Here is a 10,913-nt window from a genome sequence, read left to right as displayed (position 1 = left end):
AACCGAGGAGATGTTAGTTTTTCCGGAATAAAAAGATGTTGAAAGATGTGAATCAAATCCCAAAGAAATTGGTGCCCAAAAGGATATAGGATTTTAGGCCAATATTGTGTTGTAACGTTACTTAAAAGATTATTTTGAAATTCTCTCATAGCGTTTTAAAAGTGCGATCTCTATGATCCATAACATTCTCCTCGTGTAGAATATCTTAAAGTTGGAACAATATTACCTCGAAAGTTTTTTCAAGATTGATATCTGAAAGGCTTTTGATTCAGTCAAATGGGAGACTATACGAGATTTCATGGTAATTTTTGGTTTTCCTTGTATATATATTGACTGGATCATGCAATGCGTTTCTACATCTCATTTTGTAGTCAGTGTCCACGTGATTCACAATGGCTACTTCAAAGGTGAAAGTTGTGTGAGGCAAGGGAACCCCCTCTCTTCATATCTTTTCGTAGTAATCACGGAGTTCTTTGAGAGCGTCTTTACGAAAGAACCGACCATACATCCACCATTCGTTCTGCGAGGAGAAAGATATTACACACCTTTGTTATGTCGATGACATGTTCATTCTTGTACATTCTGATGTTGATTCCATTAAAACCATATATATAAGAAAGAAGATTTCATGTTTGAAATGATTAAATTTTAAAAATATAATTTAAAAATGGTATATATATATAAGTCCCAAACTTTTAATTTAATAAATTAAAATAATAGGTCTTCATAATTTAAATTCAATATAAAATTCTATAAATGTGTAATATTATGTTTATATAATTTAATATTTTTTTTTATTAATTTATGATAAAATATTTAAGAAATAAATTATTATTCATTAATTAGATAAATCATTATTTTACATCCATAACAATATACTTTTAATTATTTAATTATTATTTTATAAAAATATTTTAAGACAAATTATATTTTATTAATTAGATAACATATTATTTTATATTCATATGGATCATAACATTATACTTTAAATATCTGTATATTTTTTTTATAAAACAATATAAAACATAAATTATGTTTTATGAATTAGTTAACACATTATTTTACATTAATAACATTATGGTTTTAAATTTTTATATTAATTTTTTATAAAATATTTTAAGATCTGAAGTATGTATTTTTAATTAGATAATATGTTATTAACACGTTATTATTTATAGAATGTACCTCCAATTTTGGTTTTATTCTTAAAGAAGTGATTTTCACCCGTACTAATTACAAAAATCTACCATTGTGGTGTACAATAAGTATGATTATGATTGAAATTACTTTGATTGAAGGTATATAAAATATTTAGTATTATTTTTATTTTTGTCCTATTAGGAGCTTGTTTGATGTTTGACTTATTTTGGATTTTTATTGGGATTTTCGAAGTAAAAAAATTGACAAAATTATACAAGCTTGTAAAGAGGGATTAATTATGAGGAGAGGTTTGACTCACAAAAAGAAAAGTCGAATAAGCATAAGGAGGAGTACCATCACATTGATTGGAGTATGTACGACTTGTTATTAATCACTTTTTAACAATCACATCACTTATCTCATTAACCAAAATACTAAAATATCATATATTTTAAATTATTATTTTTTATTTTATTCATATAAATCAATACTCTTTAAGTCTTTTTACCAAAAATAATCATTACCTCCTCAAAATCGTCATCAATCATTACTTTTTTCCCACTATAGGTTTTTTCAAAAACCCCAATCCGAACAAAACCTTAATTGTTCTTTTATAAAGAATTTTATTTTGTTAAATTTGTAACAGTTTTTTTTTTTCATAATTTGTATGGTAATAGTCCACGATAATTTCAAATGAATAAATCTATAATAATAATGTTGTTTTACAAGAAGAGAGGTTTGCAAAATATTTTTAAACAACAAAATGTGAATAAAAGATCTGGATTTTAGATAATTTGTCACACTTTAACAATAGTTTGAGTTCACATTTGTTTATATTTGTACAATAAAATTTATTCACTAACTTAAAATGTACAAAATTTGAAATTCAAGTTATAACTCAAATCTCAAAGGTTTTGAAAAACAGTTTAATGAAATTAAATCGAATAATTACCGAATTGAATAACAATTATCAAATTATAACGTAAAAAATGTGGGTACTAAATCACTCAAAGCACATCAACATTCATCATTTTCAGATCATGCAAAATAATTTCAAGACATCTAACCTAAGTTTACAGCAAACTCATTTATAAAGAGGAGAAGTCAAATAATTAAGACGTCTTTTCACAACCTCATTTACTTTAGAAATTTTAATTCTCAATTGAATGCATTACTTACTATGAATAGGATCCTAAACATTATTAATATAACAAGTTCACATTATATAGTTTAAGAGTATCAAGATGCTTAGGCGATATTGTATGTGTTTCAAATCGAACAACCTATTTTTAAAATTGTATTAAATCAATTTCAAAACATAATTTGAATTCAATAATATAAATCTCATCACTTATTTTTCTCTTAAATCTCGAGTGAGAGGAGGAAACAAAATAGTAGATTGGATTATAGTTAGGCTTGATTTTGTCGATTTAAAGTAATTTAGACTTCGAGAGTCGCCATTTAAATTTGCTCATGAAATTTGGAAATTAAATATTTTAGCGTGTAACAAACACTATTATCAGAGATTCTTTAAATAAAATGTGATCGGTGTTTGGTTGCATTTAAGATAGGTTTTACAAGTACCGTCCATAAACTTTACTACATAGTTTTGGCATATTTTAGAAATATTTTCACCCCTTAAAGGGTAAACTAATGAATGTATTTCAAAATTTGATTTCAAACTAATTTTTTGAAATTTCATAAACTTGTTTTTTTAATTACAATGAATCCTTAACAAAAGGATTGCCTAACAATCAAAACAAAGTGAATATGACTTATTTATTTGAGTTGACTTAATTTCCTAAACTTTATTTCTCTTGGGAATAAATTGTAATTTAGCTTAATTATTTTTTTCTTCTAAAATAGCTATGAATTGAATGAAGAGGAAGCATGATGTTTCAAATTGAAAAATATGACTAATTGAATTGTTGATTCACTTTGAATGAGGTCAATTCTTGATTATTTTGAATGATTGCATGCTTTCATATCTTGGATGATCACATGCTTTCATATCTTGGTTGATAGCTGAACATGATATCATGAAAACACGTTTTCAAGGATATTCATGTTTTCCTCTAGGCTTGACTTGAATGATGAAGATGAATAGAAACATGAGAAGGTTTTTGAATGCTTGAATGATCATAAGTTTTCATATCTTGGTTTATATTTGAACATGATATCATGAAAACATGCTTTGAATGGCTTCAATTTGTTGAATGTGAAGTGGATGTTTTGAATGATATGCATGTTTGCCCTTGGACTTCACTTCAATGATGAAGATGTATATAAACATGAGAAGTGTTTTGAAGGCTTGAATGGTATATGAGATACTTGTTTATATCTTTCCTATTGATGATCTTGGTTCAATATTCATGAAAATGTGCTTGACTTGATTCAATTTCAGTTAAGTTGATTATTTGATATACATGATTAGTTAAATTTGATGTTCTTAAATGATAAGATGCTTTGTATTGATAATTTGAAGATAGAAATTGTAAAATATTATAACATACAAATGAATAACAAAAAAATACTTAAAAAACATAGTAAATCTAATTTTACTTTCTATATGTATTTTAATCATAAAATACAGTTGTGATCATCATAAAATTAGTTTTATCATCAAGGTTTTTAATTATCATAAAATAGGAAAATTGTGTATATGAATTTGATTTAGTTTATTCTTTTTTCCTAAAAAAATTTCAAAAAGAAAATTTCTCTTAAATTAATAGTTGTGTATAATTGTTTTTCTTATTATAAATCAGTTCTCTAAATAATGATAAGATTGAATAAAAGGTAATATGTTCGAGTATTCACACTCCAAACATTTAAAAAAATCAAATTTGAATAAATTAGATTAATTGTAATTAATTATCATAAAAACATAAATTAAAATAGTATTTTAAATAATAACACTTTTTCATCGATGATATTTTTTTCAATTTCGTATTTGCTTATTCTTTGGTCAGTCACTTGTAACTGTTTTATAGTCATTTACAACCTAACCAAATTATATCCTTCAATCTTCAAAGTCATATATCATATTTACGCGTAGGGAGAAACTCAAGAAACGACTATGCTCTAGATGGTTATTTTCTTAAATTAATTTATTACTTTGTAATTATCCAAAAATTAGAGTTATTACATGACAACGTTGTATAAACTATAGAAATCATCTCAAAATTTTCTCATAATTTTTTTAGTTATAGATAATAAGTTATTAGTTCACAAAGTTTAGAAAAATTGAAAAATTATTACTAACCAGTCTTAAAATAGTGAAATTATTTATTTGTGTTAAAATAATTATTCTAATTCATTTTTATATTTTTTAGAATTTAAAATAAAATTTATTTCAGACATTTAAAACAAAAAATAATTTAAAAGAAGCAAATAAGCCCTTAACATTAGGCCCAATCAAACTTAAGAGATATACTTGGAAGTAGAGCATATACAGCGCAGGTGCAGGGGTAAAAGGGTATGTCATTGTTTTTGTTAATTTTTGCGTTAGGTGTAAAAGAAAAAAGAGGGCAGCGCCCTCTATGAATACATGTCTAACTCATTTATTAATGATTATATAATATAATATACCGGGCCTATTTTTTTCTCATTTTAAAAGGCCTCAAATTTTCCTATAATATAGGAATATTAGTTATATATTTTCAAATTTATTCTTGTTTTTAATATTATAATATTTTTAAATTATAAAAATATTTTATATTTTATTATTTTTAAAAATGTAATTTTATAATACTTAAAATAGTATCAAATAAAAATAACATTTTAATTATTTAAAGAAAAGGGCGGAAACATTGTAATGTTTTGCCCAAGTACAACATGTGCCCGCTTGAGTTGAGGTGGAAGAATGATTTCACAAAATAAATGAACAGAGGTCTTGTGTGCTAGATATGCTCTTAACATGGACTGAGATACCATCTTCGTGGGCTTTGGAAGATGTCGACTGACCGATAGTGATTTACAACCTGACCAAATTCTACCATTCAATCTTGAAATCTCTATCTCCTACATAGGCGTAGAAAGAAACTCAAGAAATGGCTTACAGTCGGATTCAAGGCACTTGGAAGATTATCCATTATTGAGAAAATTTGAAGGAAGACGAATATGGAGAGAAAAATAATATGTTAGATATAAAAACAAATTGTTTTCCCTAGTCAATTAATTAAAAATAAAATAATGACATATTAATTAAAATAGACAGAGAAAAAATTATCAAATATCAAATTGATTAATAGGTTGAGCTCAAAGTTCAGACCCAAATAGAAATTGGGCCGAAGATTTATTTATAAAAGGAAGCAAGCCCAAAGTAAAATTCACAATGATTTTACCCTAATTTTCTTTTCTTTATCTCTCTGGAGGCCGCCGTTTCTCCTATTCCTTGTTATTTCCAATCTCCTCTCCTATTATAAAAGGACACAGACTCAAATGAAAACTTCACATTGTTTTTGCTTCTGCTTATTCCTTGCGCAGTTCTTATCTGTCGCTGTCTTTTCCTTTTACTGGTAGTTCCAATCTCCTATTCGGATGTAGTTCTCATCTCTTACCGTCCTCTCTTCTTGTTGCCCGTCTTCTCCTTTTCCTGTTTCCGATCTATCTCTGGCAGTCTTCTTCTCTACCTGTTATAGTTTCGATCTCGGGTCGACTTCTCATATTCTCGTTGTGGCTCAGATCTCTTGTTATTTTCTCCTATTCCTACCGTAGTTTCGATCTTTTACTGTTTTTCCTGTAATGTCAAGATTAAAATATCATTCAAGCTTATTTGTTAAAGCAGTTTATGTCTAGGATATCTACAATGGTTTATATAGTTTAAAAGGTTTTGAGCTGAAACCCACAATGCAGTTGACACATGAATTGATGACCGCCGAAGCTAACATGCATTGTCAGAGCGAGAGTCGTAGAACGTAGAACGTTTACAGCTGATGACATTCTGCGGCCATGGCCAAGCTAGGGTTAGATGATTATGTTAACACACATGTTCTGTTACATGATTATCCCTTTACATGTTCGGGTTATCGTGAGGCGGAGTCATTGGGGTTGTCATGACTTTTTAGGCCAATTCCAGACCCGATGAGCCATCTAGTTTTGCAGGCCCACACGATGCAGTTGGGTCGCATGGACCGTGAAGCGACGATTCTTCTCCCTCAAGTGACCCTAATGTTGGACCTCGACCTGTAACTGGTTATGATCCATTCAGGCAAATTAGAAGTACATAGTATGATAGTAATCCAATGTAGTCACCAAATTCAATACTTGATTATGTGTATTCAATAAACATGTATGCTTGTATTTCAATAATGATGGTTAAAATTTAAGAAGGTAATAAAACAGGGGATAATATTTTATAATGTTCATTCAATAGTTTGGTCGGTTTAAGTTTTTATTTACTATTTATTTAAATAAGTTTATTTATTTTATATTCATTTATAAAAAAAAAATTAATTCTCAATTAAATTTAGATTTTAAATGCTTGGTTGTGATTAAAAACATAAATAATGTTTTTAAATGATTTTGTTATTAAATCAAAATTTGAATAGCTAGTTTAACTCCTTTAAATCATAATGTTTTTAATGAATGGAAGTGTAAAATTGTACTCCTTATCGCCAATATAAATTTGGGAAATATACTTTTAAATTTAAAATTAAAATTATTTATATTTAACATATTATTATTATTATTATTATTTTTCACTATTTGTATTAATATTTTAAAACTATTAATTATTTTATAAATATTTATAAAATAAATAAAATATAATAAATGCATATTTTATATATATATATATATATATATATATATATATATATATATATATATATATATATATATATTCATATTCATATGAAAATAAAACAAATAATTAATCTATTTAATATTATATTTTAAATAGTTTATAAATATTTAAAATTGAACTTCTTTTATTATAAAAATATTTTCTCTTCTCTTAAAATTCAAAATCAATAATGTTTAGTAGAAAAAATTAATTATTTACATTTTAAAATAAAAAATGATCAAAAAGTCACTTTTTCATAACTTTTCACCTATTTTTTATTTAATTCAATCAATAATTTATATCAAATAAAATCGCTTTCACTTTTTTAGTTTGACCATTTTTTAAAAGTGATTGTGATATTGATAAACATTTAAAAATATATTATAATATTATGTTATTTTAAAAAAAGTAATTATATTACTTTTAAAAGTATCATTGAATAAAAGAATTGAAAAATAATAATAAAAAAAAATCAATAAAATAAATTAAAAGGGTTAAAATATAAAACAATAAAAAATATTTAAATTAAAAATATATTTACTTAAGACTGATATTTTTTAAGTTGGTAAAGTATATTTAATAATATAAAAAAAAATCAACAACAATCTCAAAATTATAAAAAGTTCATTAAAAAGGTATTTAATTATTTAAAAAAAATAATATGATCTTAAAATTTATCAATTTTTTGTATTTAATTTTTAATTAAAAATATTTATCTAATTTAATTATATTTCTTATATTAAATAAAAATAAATAAACATTTAATTTTTGATAATTTTAGAAATAATTAATTGTGATCCTGATATACTAATAATTATTTGATAAAATTAGATCATTGTAAATATACTTAGTTTAGGCTATGGATGCATGATTAATGAGGATAAATTTTGAAGCTCTATTGAATGAGCTAAATGAATGATCATATATCATTATATTAGTGTGGTAATTTAAATCAAAATAACATCCTATTATAAGAGAAATCACTCCAAATCCAGTTTAAAAGAAGCTAAAATCCTGACCTCCTTCAATTTTTTATTTATTAGAAACTTTATTTAGTTGAGGAAAGTTGTGGGCATTAAGAAATAAGTAGAAAGTGATTAAACAAAAGGAGATAATTAGAAATTAAGATGTACTATTATTTCTTTTGATATATTCTTCAAATTATTTTACTTTCTTTGATAATTAATTTATGTGCACAATAGTTCTCAATAATAAATATTATACTAACTATTTCAGTCTAAAGAATATGAGATCTAAAATCAATTAATCGAAACTGATTATCACATAAATTAAACTACCTAGAATAAATTGTTTCAAATTAATAAATTACTCAATTCGAAATGTATTAATTCTAAATTTTAAACAACCGAATAAATTTAACTTCTAAAAGTAATAAAACATTTTATATACCAACTAATACCTATAATCAAATAAAAATAAAATCCCTAATAAATTGAAATTGTCCCTTAAAAATATATGAATATTAAATTGAATAACAATAAGATAGTTGTCTAAGAAATTTTGTCTTTATTTTTATTTATTTTAATGTGAATAGATAAAAGTTAAATAAATAGGGATAATATTTAATTTATCTTAATTTTTTTATCATGGATATTCTTGAAACCAATAAAATTGAGTAAAATGTCCAAAGGTAAGATTACTTAATATCTTGCATTAAATTATTTCATATAATGAAATGAGCTATAAAATAATGACATTACCTTGGATTATATATTAGAATTTTACCAACTTAACTATGGAGAACAAGGGTTCAAGCACAAGAGGTATATTAAATCTACAAGTTTGAATCTCCTTTAGTTACTTTCTTAAAATATTTACCAAAATGTAGTAAATTGATTTGGGTATATGAATTTATTTATTTCATTATTTACAAACGACGATTTTTATATTTCAGCTTATGTGGTGCCACCAACGGAGCCATTCATACCCGTGGCGAATGTTGTGAGGATCATGCGGCGTGTGGTACCGACACATTGCAAGATCGCTGATGATGTGAAGGAGATTGTTCAACATTGTGTCTCGGAATTCATTAGTCTAATCACTGTCGAAGCTAACATGCATTGTCAAAGCGAGAGTCGTAGAACGATTACCGCCGATGAGATTCTTTGGGCCATGGCCAAGCTAGGGTTTGATGATTATGTTAACACAGTAACACACTTTCCCTTTACATGTTCCGTTATCGTGAGGCAAAATCAATGGGGATGACCGTCTCGATGAGACCATTCATGACTTTTGGGTCAATTCCAGACCCAATGGGCCATCAAGTTTTGCAGGCCCGCGATGCAGTTGGATCGCATGGACCGTGGAATGCGATGAATGGAAAAAGAGGAAGGGACAATTCTTCTTGTTCAAGTGACCCTAATGCTGGACCTTGACCTGTTTATGATCCATTCAGGCAAATCAGAAGGTCCTAATTGATAGCTTCAGTTTTGGAAGTGCATGGTAATCCCAATGAAGTAACCATAAGCAATACTTTATTATGTGTATTCAATACACATGCATGCTTGTATTTGAATAATGATGGTAAAAATTTAAGAAGGTAATAAAATATGGGATAATATTTTATAATGCTCATTCAATAGTTCAGTTTAAGTTTTTATTTGTTATAATGCCCATTCAATAGTTCAGTTTAAGTTTTTATTTGTTAATTAATCAGGTAAACTCATATTGAAAATACTATTTATTTAAATATGTTTATTTTTTTAATATTCATTTATAATATAAAAATTTATTCTCTAGTTAAATTTAGTTTTAAAATGCTTGTTGCGATTAAAAGCATAAATAAATAATGTTTTTAAATGAGTTTACTATTAAATTAAAATTTAAATAATTACCCTAACGACTTTAAATGACAATGTTTTTAATTGTAAAATTGTACTCCTTATTGGGCCAATATAATTTCGGAACTATTCTTTTAAAGCTAACCATTGAAATTAATTATTGTTAAAATTATACGAAATGAGGTTTTGTTTTAACGATTTAAAATACAATTAACTTATTATTTACGTGTCATTTATAAATAAATTAATAAATTAATAAAATAACTAATTCAACTATCGAGTTTTAACAAATTAAGGTTTGAATATCGATTCTCTGAAATAATTGTTAGATAAATTAGATAGTTAATTAACTATCTAAAGAACTTAACCAAACTCACCGTTTGTGTAGGAAACGCAGGGATCATTCATACTTTCTGGTCGACCGATATCATAGAAGCGACACAAATTGGAACTCTCTAATTAATCTATCTTCTTAGCAACAGAATCAGTAGAAGATCGGTTCGGCTCAGCTACAGGATCGGTGAACCTCTTCCTCAGAGATCGGTAGTTACTCTTCGGCAGTAAGATCGGTCAACCGATGTTGAAACAACAAACCGGTATGAATTCCGGTCGGCACAATTCTTGGTTCAATCCTAAGCTACCATACAAAAATAACAAGAAGTGTAACAGATCAAATCAAAGATATGGAACTACTGGAAGTTTCCATTTTGATGCAATAGGATCACTATGAGAATATGCAGAAGAAGATCTTCAAATATGCAAAGTGTGCAATTTCCTTTTTGATACAAGTCTGATGATAGACTTTAGGAATCAGAAGACTGCCAAAACTGATCTGATACCTATTTTTGTATAAGTCCAAACGCAACCCCAAGGAGCAGGTAACTGTCCACCGCTCCAGATGATAGAATTAAGAGAAGACAAAACTGGCCGGCTGTATTACTCCTTGGGAAGTATCAACCGCATTTAATGTCATACAGTCCTTTATTTACCAACCAATCAGAATCAAGGATTACCATGCAGGTATCCGTTGAAAGAAAAATATGATCATTGTCATATTTCCACTATTTAAGGGAAGACTAAAGAACAACAACAACATCCATCCATTTTTCAACCGAGAACAGAACATAAAACTTATAAGACATACAACATCATAAAAGCCTATACTATTCTTACTTATATTATGTCCA

At 26.5% G+C, this 10,913-nt stretch overlaps 1 protein-coding gene across 1 annotated transcript; it reads left to right on the top strand.

Annotated features, from left to right (window-relative positions):
- The first annotated feature begins 8,681 nt into the window (after positions 1–8,681).
- LOC124934833 (nuclear transcription factor Y subunit B-6-like) lies at positions 8,682–9,321 on the top strand. Its single transcript, XM_047475332.1, has 3 exons — positions 8,682–8,709; positions 8,841–9,094; positions 9,220–9,321. Exons 1-3 carry the CDS (start codon positions 8,682–8,684, stop codon positions 9,319–9,321), a joined length of 384 nt encoding a protein of 127 aa, XP_047331288.1.
- Positions 9,322–10,913: the final 1,592 nt, after the last annotated feature.

Source organism: Impatiens glandulifera, chromosome 4 (genome assembly GCF_907164915.1).
Source record: "Impatiens glandulifera chromosome 4, dImpGla2.1, whole genome shotgun sequence".
NCBI lineage: Eukaryota > Viridiplantae > Streptophyta > Magnoliopsida > Ericales > Balsaminaceae > Impatiens > Impatiens glandulifera.
The sequence above is the reverse complement of the archived record's forward strand: the minus strand, read 5'-3'. Positions and strand labels throughout refer to the sequence as shown.

Bases quoted from the DNA above. Each gene is read 5' to 3' on its own strand.
- LOC124934833 (XM_047475332.1), top strand. From the start codon at position 8,682: ATGGAGAACAAGGGTTCAAGCACAAGAG. The intron at 8,710-8,840 runs GTATATTAAATC...TTTATATTTCAG, and splicing joins CAAGGGTTCAAGCACAAGAG to CTTATGTGGTGCCACCAACG. The intron at 9,095-9,219 runs GTAACACACTTT...CAAGTTTTGCAG, and splicing joins TTGATGATTATGTTAACACA to GCCCGCGATGCAGTTGGATC.